The sequence below is a fragment of the Gymnodraco acuticeps genome, unplaced genomic scaffold (assembly GCF_902827175.1).
Source record: "Gymnodraco acuticeps unplaced genomic scaffold, fGymAcu1.1, whole genome shotgun sequence".
NCBI classification, from domain to species: Eukaryota; Metazoa; Chordata; class Actinopteri; order Perciformes; family Bathydraconidae; genus Gymnodraco; species Gymnodraco acuticeps.
The window spans coordinates 1-22500 of NW_022990564.1; the positions used below are offsets into that span (position 1 = coordinate 1).

The 22500-nt window shown below is 43.0% G+C and overlaps 1 protein-coding gene across 4 annotated transcripts in view; it reads left to right on the top strand.

Annotated features, from left to right (window-relative positions):
• Positions 1-287: 287 nt before the first annotated feature.
• Positions 288-22500, top strand: part of LOC117553677 (extracellular sulfatase Sulf-2-like) — a gene marked incomplete at its 5' end in the record, with an annotated part of 28314 nt that continues 6101 nt past the window's right edge. For 3 of the 4 annotated variants that reach the window (XM_034227692.1, XM_034227689.1, XM_034227690.1), the window contains 11 exon segments: positions 288-416; positions 1594-1650; positions 2773-2902; positions 10195-10426; positions 11518-11713; positions 13878-13974; positions 14209-14303; positions 14474-14530; positions 15337-15506; positions 15692-15834; positions 18977-19100. In XM_034227692.1, coding sequence (XP_034083583.1) covers positions 288-416; positions 1594-1650; positions 2773-2902; positions 10195-10426; positions 11518-11713; positions 13878-13974; positions 14209-14303; positions 14474-14530; positions 15337-15506; positions 15692-15834; positions 18977-19100 — 1430 coding nt within the window. 4 annotated transcript variants of the gene reach the window in all.

Below are 22500 nucleotides of genomic sequence, written 5' to 3' on the forward strand. Positions count from 1 at the left end.
CCTTGTAAAAAAGTTATTTTGTACAACAAATCCAGCTCAAATAAAGCAGGCTTTAAAATGTAGATTCTACTAGATTATACAAATTAAAACAATTATTCCAAATCCCGCAAAGTAGGAAAGGTTTTCCCGGTTTTCCCGATTTCAAACCTACAGGTATTACAAATGCAATATCCTGGTGTTTTACTTTGTTCATAAGTAAAGTTTCTCGACAGTATAATCAATAGGTATTATTTAGGTTATTGAATGTATATGTTATTGATATTTGTGTGTGTGTGTGTGTGTTTCAGTAACCCTAGCATGGTGCTGAACATCGACCTGGCTCCGACCATCCTGGACATCGCCGGCCTGGACACGCCTGCAGACATGGACGGGAAGTCCATCCTGTCCCTGCTGGACACCGAGAAGCCTGTGAACAGGTACACACACACACACACACACACGCACACACACACACACACACCATGTATACATCACTTTAGGGGACATTACATTGACTTACATGCATTTCCTGGAGACTTATCCTAACCATAACCAACACATGCCTAACCCTAACCCTTACCTTAACCAAGTCTTCACCCTAACATTAATGATTCTCCTCATGGGGACCTCCATTATGTCCCCATAAGGGAGGCGAGTCCCCACACGTGACTGTGTAAACAGATTTAGGTCCCCACAAGGATGGTGATGCTAGGCCACACACACACACACATAAACACATACACAAGCTCACACACAAGCTCACACACAAGCTCACGCACTGGCAAGCTTTTAAATAAGGAAAAAGTTACAACTCTACAGAGCCAGATCTCCTTCTTTAAATATGTCTTTATTCATTGAACACTCAGTCCTGCCCTTTGTGAAGTCTGTTTGAACAACTTCTGAATCGGCTCTATATGATCTCACAAGAACATGGAGAAGCTGTGCAGCATATGTTCCTGTTTCCTCCTCGTCCTGCGAGAGGAACAGAGAACAGAACCCCTGAGAGACTACTTCAGACAAAGTTTATTCAAAAGAGGAATCAGAAATAACAGATTCTTTGCCCTTTCTCAACGTTTTAAAACTTTGGAGGATGATCAGATCTGGAGCTGTGGTTGCTGTGAATTATTCTTAAAAACTGGAAAAATATGAGTCCTTTTCAGGATGCACCTTTTTGGGAAAAGGTGATTCAAATTGTTCTTTAAATAGCTGCCCGTAATGCATTGTTGGACTAAGTATGGCCAGTGTGTTCACTTTCACTTATTTTCTTTTACAAAACAGTTAATTCTTCTTATTTTTATTTGTTCTGTCTTTCCTTCTCTGTGATGGAAAATATCCTGCAGTTGTTTCCACGTGTTCTTTTAACTGCAGCAGGAACATCTAAATATTATTCCTCAAAGTTAAAGTTACAAACATCCCAGAATAGAAACCAGATGATGGAATTTAGAGAGGAGACAGAGTTTGTTATGAATATAATATATATGTGTGTAATCGAAGCACTGCTGAGTGCACGAGGCACTAAGAGGAGCTGCCGTGAAGAGGACTTATGAAGGTTAGGAGCCTTCATTTATGCATACAAAATTGAAAATCATGACTAAACGTTTGCTTCTTTTGCAGGTTTCAAGTGAACAAGAAGCCGAAGCTGTGGAGAGACTCCTTTCTGGTGGAGAGAGGGTAAACACATCCCTCATTATGAATTATTTTCTATATTTTCTTAGCATGCAAAGTGACCAACCTTTCTGAATTTCAAGACACTAAATATATAGTTGCAGGGGACACAAATGTAATTTCAATACAGCATCCCAGGTTATACTTTCGCACAGTCATAAACTAAATATTCTGCTTTCTCTCCCAAACTTTGAAGATAAATCTGCTATAAAAAGAATCCCTTCCTGAAGCACGACTGTATAGTTATCCACCCGAAACAGCTCAACAAAAATAGAGGTTGTTTCCCTAAAAAGGACATCCCTTGTGTGTCCTCGTAAACAGGACAGTAAAACAGGAAGTGTTCTTTATTCCACTTCCAACAAAGTGTGTGTCCTCTGGAATGCTAATGCTGCTGTGATAAAAACACAAATCACCGTCTACTTTAACTGCAAAAACAAAAATGCCTAAACTCCCCTCAGGGATCGATAAAGTGAACAAGAGTAATACAATATATAATGTAAGTCTCACATCTGCTTACACAGCTGTATCCCTGCCACTAAACTACTCAAAGTAATACATTATGCTTAAACACAGAGACAGAGGGATTTACAATGTGTACAGCATGCATCATATCCTAGACCAGGGTTGTCCAAACTACGGCCCGGGGGCCAAATGTGGCCGCGGACCATTTTGAATCGGCCCTCAGCAAATTAAAAAAGTATAACGACTTAAGTATAATAAACTTCTGCTTATGGGTACTTTATTAACATAAGCATTGTACTGCTTGAATATATATGTTCAAATATGTTACACAGTATTCATGTTTTTTCTAACAGCATTTTCAAGTATCAAGAATAATTTACCTACATTGGATTGCTTTTTCGAACTTATAACTTAACTTATGAGGCAATAAACCTCACCTCTAGTGAGTGGCCCAGCCCTTCATATATTTTCCTGTGTATGGCCCTCTGTGAAAAAAGTTTGGACTACCCTGTCCTAGACCTTTAAAACAGTTAAAGTACCATTTTTATTTAGAAAACAATAGTGTTAGTAACGTGCCTTTGTTTGTGTGTGTGTGTGTGTGTGTGTGTGTGTGTGTGTGTGTGTGTGTGTGTGTGTGTGTGTGTGTGTGTGTGTGTGTGTTAACAGGAAGCTGCTGCACCAGCTGGTGGAGGGAAAGGAAGTGTCTCAGGAGGAAAACTTCCTTCCCAAACACCAGCGAGTGAAGGACCTCTGTCAGACAGCCGAGTACCAGACGCCCTGCCAGCAGACTGGACAGGTACTGAGACACAGAGTTGTATCTTAATACGTAGCTACCGACAGAGGTGGGAAGTAGTGGAGTACAAATACTTCGTTACTGTACTTAAAGGTCCCATGTCATGGCCATTTCTACTGATCATAATTCCATTGTTGAGGTCTACTAAAATAGATTTATATTGTACAATTTTCCAAAATCGCATTGGTTTCTCATACAGCATCTCTGTATAGTATGTGTATTCGCTCTCTGTCCTAAAAGGCTTGTTGGAGCTCCAACAAGCTCCCTGCCCCCCCTCCCTATGAGCCCAGTGGCCGTCTGCGAGACAGTGAGACACAGTGAAACCCAGCCCGAACACACACCCGCATTCTGGCTGGGAGTTTGTGTGTGTGCTCACACACCGACTCACAGCCTCGCCGCGTCCCGCCGTCTCAGGGAGGAGAAATCGGCGGAGCTGCAGTTGAGAAAAGATTGAGTGTATGTGTGTGAGGAAGTCCGCGGAATGGTCCATTTGGACCAATCCACGGATTCGGATCAGATGGTCACAGGTTCAAACCCCTATGGGCTCAGAACAGTCTCATAATACACACATGCACACAGAAGGATTCAAACTTGTATTTCCGGATCCATACTTGTGTTTTTCAATGCACACACAAATGTATTCCGTTTCATATACATGTAAATAAAATCCAAATACAGAAAAAGGTTTTACATATGTATTTTTGATCCTCACTTATTAGTTTCCTGTTTAAATCCCCTGCACCTGCAAACACAAACCGCTTTCTGTGCACGGATCGCTTTGCATTTTTTTGAGACTCCCCTGACGGTCAGCCGATTCGTACTTGTAATTTTTTCTATCTATAGCCAATCAGATGTCTCCTTCATTCTAAGCCAATCACATGAGCGCGCCCCCACGAGGGTAAGATTACTTCATATACGCATTTTGCGCAGTCCGGTCAGCTCGCTAAACAGAGGGCGGAGCATCAGGTGATCATGCAGAGCAGCGTGTCTCCATCAGACTCAGCAGCTGATCTGATCTCTCTCTCGCGTCCGGTTATACTTCACTCGCGTTTATGTCCATATCGATCAGATCCAGCTCTCCTGATCGGCCTTTATAGAGAGCACCGATCAAACTATTAAGAGTGAATATCGGCCGATAATGACCGGCGGGGCTCCCCCCGAGGTCACTGTCTAGCACTGGCTTCGTAGTGCACTGATCGATTAGGCTAAGCTAACCTGTAGCTGCTCCCTCCACACTCACAACAACTTCATACAGACATAAATAAAGCAGCTGTATTCGCCATCGCCACACAGGAAACACACATTTAAAACGGTTTTGCCTGCCGTTTTTGTGTACACAAGCATTCATCAATGGTTCGGAAAGTGGCGCTGTACCTTAATAATATAAAGGCTTGTATTTGCGTGCATTTCCTGTTCGGAAAGTGGCGCTGTACTGAGAGTGGAGGGTGTCCTGAGATTAGCGCCTGTAGGCAGGCTCCATGCGAACGCAAGAAATCTACCCTCGTGGGGGCGCGCTCATGTGATTGGCTTAGAATTGAGGAGACATCTGATTGGCTATAGATAGAAATAATTACAAGTACGAATCGGCTGACCGTCAGGGGAGTCTCAAAAAACCCACACACGAATGCACAGCGATCCGTGCACAGAAAGCTGTTTGTGTTGCAGGTGCAGAGGTTTTAAACGGAAAACAAATATGTGAGGATCAAAAATACACATGTAAAACTTTTTTCTGTATTTGGATTTTATTTACATTTATATGAAACGGAATACATTTGTGTGTGCATTGAAAAACACAAGTGTGAATCCTTTTGCGGATCATGAAATACAAGTGTGAATCCTTCTGTGTGTATGTGTGTATTATGAGACTGTTCTGAGCCCATAAACCCCCACTGCAGTCAGCATGTCGTTGTGTCCCTGGGCAAGACATTTCACCCCAAATTGTATTGAGTATGTAAGTCGCTTTGTATAAAAGCGTCTAACAAATGTAATGTAATCTAACAAATGACATGCAACTTAACATAACGGCTCTGCGGACGTAACGTAACGGCTCCATGGATTGGTCCATTTGGACCAATGGGTCCATTTGGGTCGTCGTTACATCACTTAGTACCAGGAAGAAAAAGAGAAATCTCGAACGAGGCGTTCTGGGGCAGCATAGACAGGTCGTTCCTGTGATAGAGTTGTACTCGCTACAGGGTGTACTTTGAGGGTTTGTGACTCTGCACCGTTTACATGCAGAACAACCTTCATAACACACAAGGGGACGGGTAATAACCGGAAAAGCATGACATGGGACCTTTAAATACATTTTTATGGTATCAGTACTTTATTTTCTGACGACTTTTTAATTTTACTTCTTACATTTTTAACACAAATACCTGTACTTTCTTACATTTTCCAAACAGGCTGGTTCCTTTAGTCTGAATGTGTGTTTGGTGGCGTGATCATTATTCTTTAGAGTCATTAGTGCCTATTGATTTGAACACGATCCGTGTATCCATCATTTCCTGGTCTTCTCTAAAGAAGAGGGACCAATGGAAACGTTGTCATGTTTCCGTTGTTCAGCATGGAAACATTCATTAGCTAACAATGACATTATTGTTCTATTAATATAAAGGGAGGTCAGGTACTCTTTAAAACAGTTGGTAGCTATGGGTACTTTTTACTGAAGTACATTTCAAAGCCCATACTTCTTTACTGTTACTTGAGTAAAGAAGTTTAGTCAGTACTTCTACTTTAGAGTATTTTTAAACACAAGTATCCGTACTACTTGAGTAAAGGATGTGTGTATTTTTGCCATTTCTGGCTACAGATCCTACACCTTCCTACTTCTTTACCCCACAAGCATCACTTACTTTATCCCCAACTCCCTTCTTTACTCCACATCCCATTACACTTCTCATTATCCCATTACTTTACTGGATACCATCTCTTTTCTCTTGATTCCTTTAACTTTACTCCCAATCATTTTCTTTCCAGACCTATTATTTCTTCTAGGTCTATCACTTTACTCCAGATACTTGTACTTTATATCAAATCCTTTTACTAGTTCTTCCAGTCCTGTTACTTTTCTCCTAATCCTACCTCTTTACTCCTGACCATATTACTTTACTAGTACATGTAATCTAGTACATTACTCCCAATCCTACTCCTTTCAAATACTATTGAATCGTATTACTTCTGATCCCTTGACTTTTCTTTACTCCTCATCCCACCATTACATTTATTCTGATCCCAACACTTTAATCTTGGTTCCATCAACTTTGTTCTGATCATACTACTCCTTATCCTTTCACTTTACTCACGATCATACTCATTCAAGTCTTGATACTTTACTCCAAATCCTTGTGCTTTACTTTCAGCCTGATCCTAATACTTTATTTAGTGGGAATACAGTATTCCAACTATCTGTTATTCGACGCACGAAATTCTTTATTATTCCGCCGGGTTATTTTGCGCCTCTTCTTCTCCCACATTCCACATCGCAGAAACTCCGTTCAAATGTTCAGCTCGGTCGGGAATTGATGATGGCTATTACTTTTCTCATAACTTTCATAATTCCAGAGATACATTCCATAATTCACCACGTTTTTTACATTGAAGTCAATGGAGAAACTCCTCAGACTTGAAAAATCTTCTTGCGACTTCAACTACTCATACTTTATTCATACTTTCACTCAGAAACCTCATTCCAACTTTAAAATGTTACACATCTTTCTGACATTATTCATGTTAAACAACTTTTAAATCTGAGGTCTAAAATACTTTTAGAAATATTAAACATTGTTCAGACCTTGGTAAAGAGGCCTTCTTCAGATTTTAGAGTGCGTGATGTCACAGCTAGAGTGGATGACAGATTTAATTTTGCCTTCATATTTTCTTTTAAACCTGCCATAATTCCCAAACCCTACTTTCCTGAGACATAGTTTTTCATGAGAAACGTAGGAAAAGATCTCGTAGCTTGAAAAATAAAAAAATAATTAAGTAAAATAATTAAACAAAATGCCTCTTGAGGGCATTAAGTAATGTCTCCATTAAACCCCATTGTAAGTCAGCCTCATCTTTCCCCACCACAGCAGCCGCACACCTTTAGTTAATCTGCCAAAAAGGCCACATTATTGACCCGAAAGTACACAAAAAGTACACTTCAGATGCTCAAGTTCCTTGACATGCTTCACGCTTTGAAATTTCACCGATATCTGTTACGGTTCTTCAACAACACGTTCACATGTAACAGGTTTATCTCTCATTCAGAACAATTAAAATGCTCTCCTATCACTGATTACTGCACATCACCATGGAAACCTTTGATCTCTGGACACATAGTTAGCTCAAATATAAACACCTGTGTCATGGAACACGATGATGTCATAACTCCAACTGACATGCTCAGAGCAGCAGACTTCAGATAATGGTTAATGGTCCTGCCCTCAACAGCTCTACATCAACTATGGGGTGTCATCATATGCCGTTTCCATGGAAACGCATCCCTCGCCATAAAACACGATGTCGCTGTAACTCCAATGGACACGGTCCGATCGCCCCCCAAACTTTGCTTGTACATCACCGGTCCATGACTCAACAGCTTTACGCCAAATCTGAGATCTCACCATAGGCTGTTGCCATGGAAACGCATCCCTCGCCGTAAAACACGATGTCGCTGTAGCTCCAATGGACACGGTCCAGTCGTCCCACAATCTTCACCTGTACATCACCTCTCCATGCCTCAACAGCTCTACGTCAAATCTGACATCTCACCATATGCCGTTTCCATGGAAACAAATCCCTCGCCATAAAACAAGATGTTGTCGTAACGCCTATGAAAATGGTCAAAACAGCACCAGACTTCAGATAATGGTTAACGGTCCAGCCCTCAACAGCTCTACGTCAATTATGGGGTGTCATCATATGCCGTTTCCATGGAAACGCATCCCTTCGCCATAAAAGACGATGTCGCTATAACTCCTATGAAAATGTCCAAAAAGTGCTCAAACTTCACATGTGTGCTAACAGTCCAGCCGTGAAGACATCTACGGGACAGTTTTGAGATTTCTTCAAATGCCGTTGCCGTGGCAACACAATGCTCACCATGAAACACGATTTTCTCATAACTTCAGTGAAAATGCTCCAAACGGCCCAAAACTTCACAGGTTTGGTAACGATCAACGCATCTAAGCGTATTATGGGATGTCATCAAATGCCGTTGGCATGGCGACAGATCATTCGCCATCAAGTTCGTTCAAAATTTGCAGTTCAAATATTCTGCTGCTTTTCCAAGCCTTTTTACTTTCTTCTCTCATCACATATTCAAGCCCCCAGTGTTCATGTATCATTTCGATCTACATTCTTCACTTTCTTCTTACACATGACATTTCAGCATAGCAGTTTAGCTTTTCAGCATAAAGCATTCCCACTAGCAATTTCTTCAGGAATTGCATTCTCTAGTTTCTAATTGAAACCCATAATTGTATTGCTGATTCAATGAACTTCAAGTCTAATCTGTCTCTTCCTGATCCTATTTCTTTACTCTAGCGGTTACTACTCCTGGTCCTATCAATGAATCATATTTCTTTACACCTGATACCATTGCTTTACTCTTCAATACTTTATCCTTATGAATCCTATTCCTCCTTATTCATACTTTATATTGAAGCCTTGCGATCTTCTCTGATGTTAGAAATCACTAAATGTAGCTGAGATGTTCCTGCCCAGAACACTCTATTATAAAGAGCTTTTTTGGAATAAACACAGGAAAGCTACGATGGCTACCGCTGTTCTAAACAAACAAAGAGTTGAAAGACAGCGAGTGGAACAGAGAGGGACATCTGTCAGGGAGATGAAAACCAGATCTGTAGAAACCAGACAAATAACAGCAGTAAAGAAGAGAGGAGCAACACAATGGACTGAGAGCGGCAGAACCAAAGAGCACAGACGTGAAGGGAATCACGATGTGTGTGTGTGTGTGTGTGTGTGTGTGTGTGTGTGTGTGTGTGTGTATGTGTGTGGGTGTGTGGGTGTGTGTTCATGCTTGTTTGAAGTTAATTACACTTGTCGAAGAATCCCCTCAGCTTGTTGATTAGTCGCTCAGCGATTCTGTCTGCAGGCTGCTGGATCCCTCCGATAAACACCCTGCAGAAAAGAGTGTGTGTGTGTGTGTGTGTGTGTGGCCTAGCATTACTATACTTATGGGGACCTAAATCTGTTTACACAGTCACGTGTGGGGACTCACCTCCCTTATGGGGATACATTGGAGGTCCCCATAAGGGGAATCATTAATTTTAGGGTGAAGACTTGGTTAGGTTTAGGGTTAGGGTTAGGGTTAGGCATGTGTTGGTTATGGTTAAGGTTAGGATAAGTCTCCAGGAAATGCATGTAAGTCAATGTAATGTCCCCTGAAGTGATGTAGACATGGTATGTGTGTGTGTGTGTGTATGTGTGTGTCCGTGTGTGTGTGTGTGTGTGTGTGTGTGAGAGAGAAAGAGAGAGGGAGTGTGTGTGTGTGTGTGTGTGTGTGTGTGTGTGTGTGTGTGTGTGTGTGTGTGTGTGTGTGTGTGTGTGTGTGTGTGTGTGTGTGTGTGTGTGTGTGTGTGTGTGTGTGTGTGTGTGTGCAACAGAAGAGACGTGTTCAGCTCCTGGTAACAAACAGCTGCAGAATGAAAACAAAAACGAATAGAGCTGCTGCTCTTGTCCTCCAATCAGAAGGTCCTGGTCCAAGCCCCAGTTTGTTTCTTGCATTTTACGTGCACAATTATGTCTGTTGTTCTATTTTATTTCTCAACTTCTTTTGACAACTTAATTAAAGTATTTTTCATAGTTGGTGTAATATAACCTATAGGATAAACTAGCCTGTAGCTTTTGTCTACATTATTTACTTTCAGCCTGATCCTATTACTTTATTTCTTATCTTAACCCATAATTGTATTCCTGATTCAATGAACTTCAAGTCTAATCCGTCTCCTCCTGATCCAACTTCTTTACTATAGAGGTAACAATACTGTATCCTTATGAATCATTCCTCCTTATTCATACTTTATATTGAAGTCTTCCGATCTTCTCTGATGTTAAAAATGAGTATAAAGCCATAGAATTTTTATTTAATTTGAATAATGAAGTTTATTTCGAAAGTTACGTAAGTTAGTAACTACGTTTTGTGTCGAGGATCAACCCTTTTGCAGAATTCTCTCTGAGTACTGTTTTCTTTGTGTGTGTGTGTGTGTGTGTGTGTGTGTGTGTGTGTGTGTGTGTGTGTGTGTGTGTGTGTGTGTGTGTGTGTGTGTGTGTGTGTGTATGTGTAGAAGTGGCAGTGTGTGGAGGACGCCACAGGTAAACTCCGCCTCTCCAAATGTAAGAATGAAGGCGGAGCAGCAGCTAAGATCTTCGGGCGTCAGCGTCCTCTCAGCATCAAGTCTCAGAAGTACAGACGTAACTCTGAAGACTGTGACTGCGACCTCAGTGACCTCCGACCTCTGAACCCGAGACCCTCCATGATGAGGCCGTTCAACAAGAAGCCTTTCTTCTCCAAGAAGAGTGAGTGTTCATGTTTGATCCAACAGGGGTCAGCAGTGACTCATGAACTGTGATAAGAGACACACCGCTATGATGAATTGTGATGTGCAGACTGAATTTTATAATATTTTTTATATCATTTTGGGCAAATGAGTGCCTTTATTGGAGATACAAGATAGAGGGGATGAAGTGGCCTGAAACCTTTGCAGGCTCGGAGTCAAACTTTCTTGGCAGCAGACAGGGCATATATGCTAACCATTGAGCGATCCAGAGTCCCTTTATCTAGCCTTTTATACCTTCTGAGTTTTTATTCTTTTTGCATGCAGATTGGCCTGGGAGTGGTACAACTGGAGATTCATGACAACTCCTATATTCAAAAGGCTTACCTTGTAAATACCGTGCAGTTAAAAGACTCATTTGAAAAGACTAGTTTAGTTTAATCACATCGCTAGCAGCCAAATAAAAGTTGGGGATGGTTTCACATTTGTCGGCAATGGCAGCAACATTTTGCCTGCTGCTAATCAGTTAAACAAAGTCCTGTGACTCCCATCACGTCCTTTATTACAAATAATTCCTCCGCCTGAAACAAGAAAACCGCAGAAAGTGAAGAGCCTCTTGTGTTTCCTTCGTTAGGGTGCAAACTTGTTTCACCATGATTACTTATAGTGGATGATTAATAACATAATAGTGTTTCTTCCAGTTTCTCAGTGTTTCATTCTCATTTGATCTCGTGAAGAGACACAAATGGAAACTGGATAATTCACAATGCCGACCATTCAGATGGGTTCTCTCTTCTTCAGAATATCCTCTTAATTATGTTCGTACATCTGAGTGATTCTATGGAAATCAAACTCATATTTTCTTTCAGTGTTTCTACCGGTGTGGTTTCAGTAAACTCACCTGTACTTCCTGGTGTGATGCTGACCTCTAGTGTTTGAGATCAGAACTGCAGCCACTCTGGTCCTGCAGAGATGTGAGGTTTCAGTGAAAAAGGCTTTTAAAAAGTTCTGCCTCACTTTCCTCATAACTTTAATTGAAAATATAGTAAATAAATGCAGTGGTAATCACTGTGATACAATTTAAATACCAACAATACTGTGTGTGTGTTTCAGAGTTCAAAACCCTGAAGAGTTACTCCAGGAACCGTTACAGCCGCTCGGTGTCCATGACGAACAGTTACCCCGGTAACGACAGCATGGTGGGAGGGGAAGAGTGGCCTCAGCCAATCAGCGACGAGGATGAGTTCAGCGGAATGGGGGGAGATCCCAACGGCGTCTCTCTGCCCAACTCACACAAGGTCACACACAAGTGAGTGTATGTGTATGTGTGTGTGTGTGTGTGTGTGTGTGTGTGTGTGTGTGTGTGTGTGTGTGTGTGTGTGTGTGTGTGTGTGTGTGTGTGTGTGTGTGTGTGAGGATGTCAGCTACAATCCTATGGAAGCCATCAGGGAAGCAGCATGACGAGATCCAAGGCAGGACCGCAGAGACAGGTTCAGCCACGACCCGAAGTCCACGACTTAATCCAGAACGCAGGATCGAGGATCCAAGACACAGGACTACAGCAAGAGGATCAGCCTCGACTCCGGTTCCCGGCGTAGATATAGATACAAAACAAGAAAAAAGATTTGGCTGGGTTAATCGGAACAAGAGAATACACAGACACAGACAGAGAGGGAAAAGGTCATTGGATAAAAGTTATTCTTGATAACCCTCTAGAAAGATCTCATGGACTTCCCCACTCAATCTATCAAGACCCGAGCAGTTCTATTAGATATAGGATAAGAAACAGAGATAGGGAGCACAACAACATATCTCTTCGTCAGATGCACTCCCCCGATAATAAATAAATAAATGAATAAATAGATAATTAAACAAAAGCCAGAGAGAAAAAGTGAGTTTTAAGTGTTGATTTAAAAACCCCCAGGGTCTGGGCCGACCTCTCATGGAGGGGCAAAGTGTTCCAGAGCCTAGGGCCAGACGCTGCAAAAGCTCGATGCCCTATGGTTTTAAGCCTGGTCTTAGGCACTATCAACAGAAGCTGATCAGCCGACCTTAAGGCTCTGCCTGGGGTGTAGCGATGGAGGAGTTTGGCTATATAGGCAGGAGCCAGCCCATTTAGGGCTTTAAAAACAAATAAAAGGAGTTTAAAATCTATTCTGAACCGAACTGGAAGCCAATCCAATGAAGCCAGAATTGGGGTGATATGGTCGTGCTTTTATGGCCAGTGAGAAGATGTGCAGCTACGTTCTGAACTAGCTGGAGGCGTCTAATTGAGGCCTGGTCCATTGCATTACTGCGCATTGCAGTAATCCAGTCTCGAGGTAACAAAGGCGTTAATAACCCTTTCTAGGTCTTTAAAAGATAAAAACGACTTAGCCAATAGTCGTATTTTGAAAAAGCAGGTCTTGACTACAGTGCTAACCTGCTTATCAAATGTAAAGGCGCTGTTGAAGGTCACTCCAAGGTTCATAACAGAGGGGAGGATATTTTTATTGAGGGAGCCCAGAATATCAACCGGGGAGACTGTTGGTTGGGGTCCAAAAAAGATGACCTCGGTCTTACTCTCATTAAGGGTGAGGAAGTTTTGGCTCAGCCAGGATTTAATCTCTGTTAAGCAGTCCTTCAACTGCTGTAGTGAGTTGGCATTTTGATTGAGAGGCAGATAAACCTAGATAAACCTAGGGGCAGTATGTACAATAGAAAAAGGATGGGGCCCAGAATCGAGCCTTGGGGAACCCCACAGGTAAGAGGGGCTTTGGCAGAGGAGAAGGCACCTAACTGCACTGAGAAGCTACGGTCCATCAAATAAGACCTGAACCATGCAAGAGCAGAGCTTGTAATGCCTGCGGACTGTTCAAGCCGTGACAACAGGATACTATGATCCACAGTGTCAAAGGCAGCAGTTAAATCTAACAGCTCCAAGACATTTTAACTTTATCTTTCTTAGGAATAAATACCAGAATATCGATTTTTAAAAGAAGCTTTCTAGAAAATGATTGAGAAATCACAGACTTACAAAATTAAGCTTAACCATTTTTTCCAAACATAAAAGGTGTACTTGAAGGTTCATATTCCTAAAAATGAAGTTAAGTTCTGTAATCACCCTAAAAGTGTTTCCATCCTTCTTTCCCAGAAGAAATATGATGTCTTTGATCATAAGACCCCGTCATTGATCTCTATGAAGTGTTCCCTGAATATATTCTTGTTTCTACACAGTCTATAACTTGGGCTCATTTACATTGGTTGGAATTCAGATGAATGTTAGTGTTTAATCATGACTAATGAGAATCATCAGATAGCTCAGCTTGTTCTCCTGAATAATCTTTGTTTTATAAACTTAAACAACCAGGATAAAAGTGTGTGTTCTGCTCCGTCAGCTTCTATAAGGCCTGATGTTTATCTATTTATATATATATTCTGCTCTTTGTGTATTCTTCTCACCTGGTTAATACAGGATTTCTCTCTTTCTGCAGATGTTTCCTTCTCCCGAACGCCACAGTGAAGTGTGATACTGGAGTGTATCAGTCTCTGCAGGCCTGGAAGGACCACAAGCTGCACATCGACCACGAGGTAACACACTGCCTGCTGGGAGAACACTCAGAGCCTTTAACTGAGTAAAAGTACTATTACCTCAAAGTTACCAATAAGTATTTATATCAGGAAATGTAGCTAAAGTATGAAAAATGTCTCCTGTAACTGTTTAAATATTATTTCATATCAATTGATTATCATTACTCATACATATGAAAGAAAAATCAGGTTTGTACAGTTGTAGTTTGTCAACTCATTATACATGTTTTTCAGATTGAGACGCTGCAGACGAAGATAAAGAACCTGCGAGAGGTCAGAGGTCACCTGAAGAAGGCCCGGCCGCTAAAGTGTGACTGTAATAAGTATCTGTAAGTGAGACCAATGCACACACACACACACACACACACACACACACACACACACACACACACACACACACACACACACACACACACACACACACACACACACACACACACACACACAGAATAATACCCCGCTTGTTGTCACAGCAGGTGTTAACATGTATCTTTTTCAGGTTTAAGTCCAAACTGAAGAATAAGCTGAGGTTCAGAGGTGGCGGGCACCCCTTCAGGTGAGACCAACGCTCAGTAGAGAAGCAGCAGAGAAGATCGATGTCTTGAACATTAAACTGATGTTTACCAGCTCTGTCTGTAGGGACCTGGCTTAGGAAGAGAAGGGTTGCTGGTTTGAGTCCCAGAAGAGTCCTTTACCAAGGACACTTCGACATGTTGACTGCGGGGCTTTGGGATCGAACCATTGACCATTTATCCCCTTTTTTCCCTCAAATAAATCTTCAATTTGACCAATTAGTTTATGGCCAATTTCACTGTGTGGCGATGCTGTGTACACATGTGTGACGATTAAAAGAGGTCTTGATTCGATATGCTTGATTTCAAGTTGGACCGGGTCTGTTCTGGTCTGGGAAAGCTGATGTTCACATTTAACATCATATAATGTGTGATGCAAAAGTCTAAAGTATCCATGTTGAAGTGCAAGTTTGATTTCTAATAGTCTCCCTTTTTCTTGTCATTACACCTGCCATTGTTAATGTTTAAATCACACATTTTGATCTTGAATTTAAGAGACACAATAGTCTAAAGATCCAGTCACTGCCAGATGTTCTCAGAAATAGTTTTTGATGATGAACGTTTGATATTTGCATCCGACGCCTGAGGTCGATGTCATCTTTGTGTGTCAAAGTGGGAGACATACCTCTACATGAAAATATCTTTGGACAGTTTCCCCCAAAATCTCATATGTGTTTTTTCCTCTTACCTGTTGTGCTGGGTGGTGGAATAACATTTGACAGTTGACTCTAGCATATATTTGCTGATGACTTGTGTGTAACCGGTGTGTGTGTTTTTAATGTGTGTGCAGGAAGGGCGGCACTCGGGACAAGAAGGAGTGGATTCTGAAGGAGCAGAAGAGGAGGAAGAAGATGAGGAAGATGATCAAGAGGATCAGAAACAACGACACCTGTTCGATGCCCGGACTCACCTGCTTCACTCACGACAACCAGCACTGGCACACTGCTCCCTTCTGGACATGTACGGACACACACACACAGACAGACACACACACACACATACTTCTACATGCCAAAATAAATCTTTATGATACATTTAATATTCTGTTTTTCAAGAGATGTAGTGCACTGTATGATATCTGTGTGTGTGTGTGTGTGTGTGTGTGTGTGTGTGTGTGTGTGTGTGTGTGTGTGTGTGTGTTGCAGTGGGTTCGTTCTGCGCCTGCACCAGCGCCAACAACAACACCTACTGGTGTCTGAGGACGATCAACGAGACACACAACTTCCTGTTCTGTGAGTTTGCCACCGGCTTCCTGGAGTATTTCGACCTCACCACAGACCCATATCAGGTACACACACACACACACACACACACAAACTTCAAAAAGCTCAAGAACAACTTTATTACTTAAAGAGTCCTCTCCTGCTGATGTTCAGGTGTATATCAGTATGTAGCAGTGTTGTAGTCAAGTCACCAATTCACGAGTCCAAGTCACTCTCGAGTCACCACTCTTCGAGTCCGAGTCCAGGTCCTAGTCACCCAAGGAGTGTCCGAGTCGAGTCCGGGTCCGAGTCATTATTACCTGTGTTGGAGTCCGAGTCCAAGTCCGAGTCACCTAAGAAGAGTCCAAGTCAAGTCCGAGTCACAAGTCTTTACATTACATTGCATTTAGCTGACGCTTTTATCCAAAGCGACTTACAATAAGTGCATTCGACCAGGAAGATACAACCTTGAAGAAAACTGGCTTTAGATAAGCCAGTCCTTTATTAGTATAAAAGTGCTTTGTTAATAATCTTCATGTATTAATCTTTGTGGATATATGTGTTGAAATGTAGCTGCTCCTCTACATTGCTTTTATCCTGTCATGTTATACTAATCTGTCTATTGAACTGCTGTGAAGCGAGTTTGGCTACAATTATTGTAAGTGCTACAAATATAAAGCGTATTACTAATATTAATATTATTATTGTAAATTACCTTTAATATGTCTAACTATATTTAAAATGAGTTACCTTTTAGACAAGTGATTATATTTGTATGCCAACATTTTTCTATGATAAAGTTTTGGTTTTGCACTTTTATTTTGATAGTAATAAGATCGGGACTCTTATTTTGAAGGAACTTTTACCAGTTAAATCGGTTTACTGATAAAGATTTAGCCCCAGAAAGCACATGGCTACTTAGCATGCAAAATGACCTGCATGTTAAGTAGCCATGTGCTTTCGTGTTATTGGCTGAATCTTTATTTATTGATTAGATCACGTTACTCTGATGATAGTGTTCAAGATAGCCTATATGTCTGAACTCGATCCTTAGAGTAATGTGTTACGGAGCCTTCTCTTCAATATTGTTTCCACATAATGAGCATTTTGTGCTGCTCTTTTCCAATGTGGAAGCAGAATGTGTGAAAGCATACAGCACGATGCGGGGTGTGTCTCTAGACATCTTTAGACTGGAATAGCGGGGCCCAGTACGCAAACTCGCCTCACAGGTGCACATGCCAGGATAGAGGACATCAGACTCCAGAGAAAACTTGCTCGAGTCCGAGTCTAAGTCTGAGCGTCAATGTACAAGTCGAGTTCGAGTCATCGTGGGGGGGGGAAATCCACGAGTCCGAGTCAGCGTTTGCGAGAATTCATGAGTCCGAGTCCAAGTCATCGTGCGCGAGAATTCACGAAATTTGTGCGCGAAATCTGCCAGGACTCGAGTGCTCCATCTCTGAGTGTCTCTTCTTTAAAGAGTCCTCTCCTGATGATGTTCAGGTGTCAGTATGTAGTGTCTCTACTTTAAAGAGTCCTCTCCTGCTGATATTCAGGTGTATATCAGTATGTAGTGTCTCTACTTTAAAGAGTCCTCTCCTGCTGATGCAGGTGTATATCAGTATGTAGTGTCTCTACTTTAAAGAGTCCTCTCCTGATGATGTTCAGGTGTATATCAGTATGTAGTGTCTCTACTTTAAAGAGTCCTCTCCTGCTGATGTTCAGGTGTATATCAGTATGTAGTGTCTCTACTTTAAAGAGTCCTCTCCTGCTGATGTTCAGGTGTATATCAGTATGTAGTATCTCTTCTTTAAAGAGTCCTCTCCTGATGATGTTCAGGTGTATATCAGTATGTAGTGTCTTTAAGAGTCCTCTCCTGCTGATGTTCAGGTGTATATCAGTATGTAGTGTCTCTACTTTAAAGAGTCCTCTCCTGCTGATGTTCAGGTGTATATCAGTATGTAGTGTCTCTACTTTAAAAGAGTCCTCTCCTGCTGATGTTCAGGTGTATATCAGTATGTAGTGTCTCTACTTTAAAGAGTCCTCTCCTGCTGATGTTCAGGTGTATATCAGTATGTAGTGTCTCTACTTTAAAGAGTCCTCTCCTGCTGATGTTCAGGTGTATATCAGTATGTAGTGTCTCTACTTTAAAGAGTCCTCTCCTGCTGATGTTCAGGTGTATATCAGTATGTAGTGTCTCTACTTTAAAGAGTCCTCTCCTGATGATGTTCAGGTGTATATCAGTATGTAGTGTCTCTACTTTAAAGAGTCCTCTCCTGATGATGTTCAGGTGTATATCAGTATGTAGTGTCTCTACTTCAAAGAGTCCTCTCCTGCTGATGTTCAGATGTATATCAGTATGTAGTGTCTCTACTTTAAAGAGTCCTCTCCTGCTGATGTTCAGGTGTATATCAGTATGTAGTGTCTCTACTTTAAAGAGTCCTCTCCTGCTGATGTTCAGGTGTATATCAGTATGTAGTGTCTCTACTTTAAAGAGTCCTCTCCTGCTGATGTTCAGGTGTATATCAGTATGTAGTGCCTCTACTTTAAAGAGTCCTCTCCTGCTGATGTTCAGGTGTATATCAGTATGTAGTGTCTCTACTTTAAAGAGTCCTCTCCTGCTGATGTTCAGGTGTATATCAGTATGGAGTGTCTCTACTTTAAAGAGTCCTCTCCTGCTGATGCTCAGGTGTATATCAGTATGTAGTGTCTCTACTTTAAAGAGTCCTCTCCTGCTGATGTTCAGGTGTATATCAGTATGTAGTGTCTCTACTTTAAAGAGTCCTCTCCTGCTGATGTTCAGGTGTATATCAGTATGTAGTGTCTCTACTTTAAAGAGTCCTCTCCTGCTGATGTTCAGGTGTTTATCAGTATGTAGTGTCTCTACTTTAAAGAGTCCTCTCCTGCTGATGTTCAGGTGTATATCAGTATGTAGTGTCTCTACTTTAAAGAGTCCTCTCCTGCTGATGTTCAGGTGTATATCAGTATGTAGTGTCTCTACTTTAAAGAGTCCTCTCCTGCTGATGTTCAGGTGTATATCAGTATGTAGTGTCTCTACATGTCTCCATGCTTTAATGTTCAAAAAGCTCTTTATTTTTCTCACACTGCCTGTGCTGCAGCACCTCTTTTCACCCTCTGTCTGAAACCAGAGCCCAGTCTGCTCTTATTGGTTAGCTGGCCAGCTCTGTTGTGATTGGTCAACCTCTCTGTTTCCTCTCTCTTTGTCTCCAGTTGATAAACGCCGTGAGCTCTTTGGACCGGACCGTCCTCAACCAGCTTCATGTGCAGCTGATGGAGCTCAGAGCCTGCAGAGGCCACAAGCAGTGCAACCCCCGCACACGCTCAATGGAGCCGGGTATGTAACACACACACACACACACACACACACACACACACACACACACACACACACACACACACACACACACACACACACACACACACACACACACACTATCATCATCAGCGGTCACTCGTAGTCGAGTATGACTGTCCTCCTTCTTGGTCCTTGTGGGTCTTCAGGTGGGCATAGAGGCCGAATCTGGACCCGATTATTCTTGTGCAGTGTGGACAGGGGAATGTAGTGGTGGAGGGTTTGGGTTGGACCTGTTTGGTGGTTGCTCTCTCCTTCCTGAGTCTGCGCTTGTCTTGTGCAGCATGGCAGAGGTCATCATTATATAGTGCAGCACCCTCACGGACAAGGTTTCTCCAGGTCACCTTGTCTGTTGCCATGTCTTCCCAAGCTTTTAGGTCTATTTGGCACTTCTTTAGGTTTGTTTTTATGTTATCTTTGTACCTCTTCTTTTGGCCTCCAGGGGCCCGTTTCCCTTTAACAAGCTGGGAATAAAGGACTTGTTTTGGGAGGCGAGAGTCAGGCATGCGGATAACATGGCCAGTTCATCTGAGCTGGTTTTGGGCAATGGTGGCAGTGATGGTGGGAATGTCAGCCTCCTCCAGGACGCTGGTGTTAGTGCTCCGATCCTCCCAGCTAATCCTGAGGATTTTTCGGAGGGATGTCTGATGGTATGCCTCAAGTGCCTTTAAGTGCCTGTTGTATGTGGTCCAGGCTTCTGATCCATACAGAAGAGTGGGGAGCACCACAGCTTTATAGACCAATATGTTGGTCTTTGCTTAGAGGTCACGGTTCTCAAAGACTCTCTTCCTTAGCCTTGAGAAAGCCCCACTGGCACAGCTGAGGCGATGGTGTATTTCATCATCAATAACAGCTTGTGATGATAGGAGGCTGCCAAGGTATGGGAAGTAGTCCACATTTTCCAGTCTGATGTTGTCAATGGAGATGTTTGGGGGTAGGACAGGCGTACTGCTGTTTGGTGGTGGTTGGTGGAGGATTTGGGTCTTTTTTATGTTGATGGCTAGACCAAGCTGTTGTATGCTTTCACAAAGGCTGATAGGATACCCTGTAGGTCCTCTTCCGAGAGGGCTACAAGGGCGTTGTCGTCCGCATACTGCATCTCCATGATCGATATGGTGGTGGTTTGACCTTTAGCCCTGAAACGGTTGATGTTGAGGAGTTGGCCGTCAGTTCTGTACATGATGTTGACTCCCTGGGGTAGATGCTTGCTTGTGAGATGTAGGATAGCAGCAACAAAGATGGAGAATAGCGTTGGAGCGATGACACATCCCTGTTTGACTCCTGTGTTGACCCGGAAGGGTTCAGTTTCGTCTGCCACTGAGTACTGTGGCTGACATATGGTCATGCAGCAGTCTCAGTACCCGGACGTATTTTTCTGGGCAGCAAATCTTTGCCAGTACCAGCCAGAGGGCCTGACGGTTCACTGAGTCGAAGGCTTTGGTGAGGTCTATGAAGGCCATGTATAATGGTTGATTTTGTTCCCGGCATTTTTCTTGCAGTTGGCAAGTAATGAAAATCATGTCTGTAGTGCCTCTGTTTGGGCGAAATCCACTCTGAGACTCAGGAAGGATGCTTTCTGACAGGGGGGTGAGTCTGTTGGCCAACACCCGAGCTAGGGCTTTCCCTATGGTGGACAAGAGAGAAATGCCACGGTAATTTCCGCAGTCTGCCCTGTCTCCCTTCTTAAATATGGAGACAATTAAGGCATCCCTAAGCTGAGCAGGGATTTCCTCTTCTTCCCAGATTTTGAGAAGCAGGGCATGGATGTGCTTAAGAAGATCGGGTCCGCCTTTCTTCAGGACTTCTGCTGGGATGCCGTCGGACCCAGCAGCCTTGTTGTTTTTCATATTCTTAATGGTATCCAGCACCTCACCCAGGCTGGGTGGTTCTCCCATGCCTTCAACTATGGGCTGTTGAGGGAGTTGGTCAAGAGCCTCCATCTCAGGAATGGTGTCCCTGTTTAAGAGGTCCTTATAGTGCTCTTTCCACCTGTTTGCTATTTCATCCTTGTCCTTCAGAAGCAAGAGCCCATCTTTAGAGCGAAGGGGGGTTAGGCAGCGATAGCTGGGACCATATACCGCTCTTGTGGCATCAAAGAATCCTCTTGTATCACCAGAGTCGGCAAGCTGCTGGATCTCCAGAGCCTTCTTCGTCCACCACTGGTTCTTCAGTTTCCTAACTTGCGTTTGGACGGCTGCCTTCGCTTTGGCATGGGCTGCTCTTTTCACCTTGCAGTGGATGTTATTTTGCCAGGTGATGAAAGTTTGCCGCTTGATGTCAATGAGTTGCTGAATCTCGGGTGTCATTCTCATCATACCAGTCTTGATGTCTCCGCTTTTTTTGACCAAGAATGTTTTTGCAGGAGTTCATGATGGCAATAGAAAGTGTGCCCCAGTGTTTTTCAGTATCCTCCGAATACTGTCTGGGCAAGGCAAGACAGAGCATCCTGCAGCTGTTGTTGGTAGGTGGTGTCAGGTCAATGTTAAGCTTTGGCCGGCTCTGTCTTTTCTGCATCCTTCTTTTCCGCATTAAGCGGATAGACATGATGGAGCGAATGAGGCGGTGGTCAGTCCAGCAGTCGTCTGCACTGGTCATTGCTCTGGTGTTAAGGACATCACAGCGGTCTTTGGAGCGGACAATGACATAATCAATGAAATGTCATAGTTTGGAGCGAGAAACGGAAAAGTGTGTTGGTGATGACCAGGTTGTGCTCTGAGCACTTGGTTAGCAGTACTATGCCATTGGAGTTTGTGTTTCCATCCCCTTCTCTCCCCAGCGTGCCTCTCCATAGGTGGTGGTTTCGTCCCACTCTGGCATTGAAATCTCCAAGCAGGATTAACTTGTCCTCCTTGGGGACCTCAGATAGAATTTTGTACAGGTCAGCATGGAAGGCCTCCTTTACTTCATCCTGTGCATCAAGCGTTGGGGCGTAGGCACTAATAACGGTGGCCATCTGACTGCTGGCAAGCATCAGACATATGGTCATTAGGTGCTCGTTGATGCCCACAGGGAGTTCATGGAGGTGGTTGATGAGGCAGTTCTTAATAGCCCAAAACCCACACCATGGATTCGTGGCTCATTTGCAGGCTTTCCTTTCCAAAAGAAAGCATATCCGCCTTTTTCCTCCTTCAGCTGCCCTTCATCAGCCAGTCGGGTCTCGGAGAGCGCTGCAATGTCGATCTGGAAGTTCCCTAGCTCTCTGGAAATGATGGCAGTTCGGTTGGGATGCGGTATTCCAGACAGGATTTTGTGAGGCAGGCTATGTTTGGGGTAACTTTTCTAACCCCCTCCCCTACTGGGGTGAGCAGAGTGGACCCTGAATAGGGGCTGCTCAGTCATGGGTGCAGTTGCCGAGAAGCTCTTTATGCCTCGGTCCAAGAGC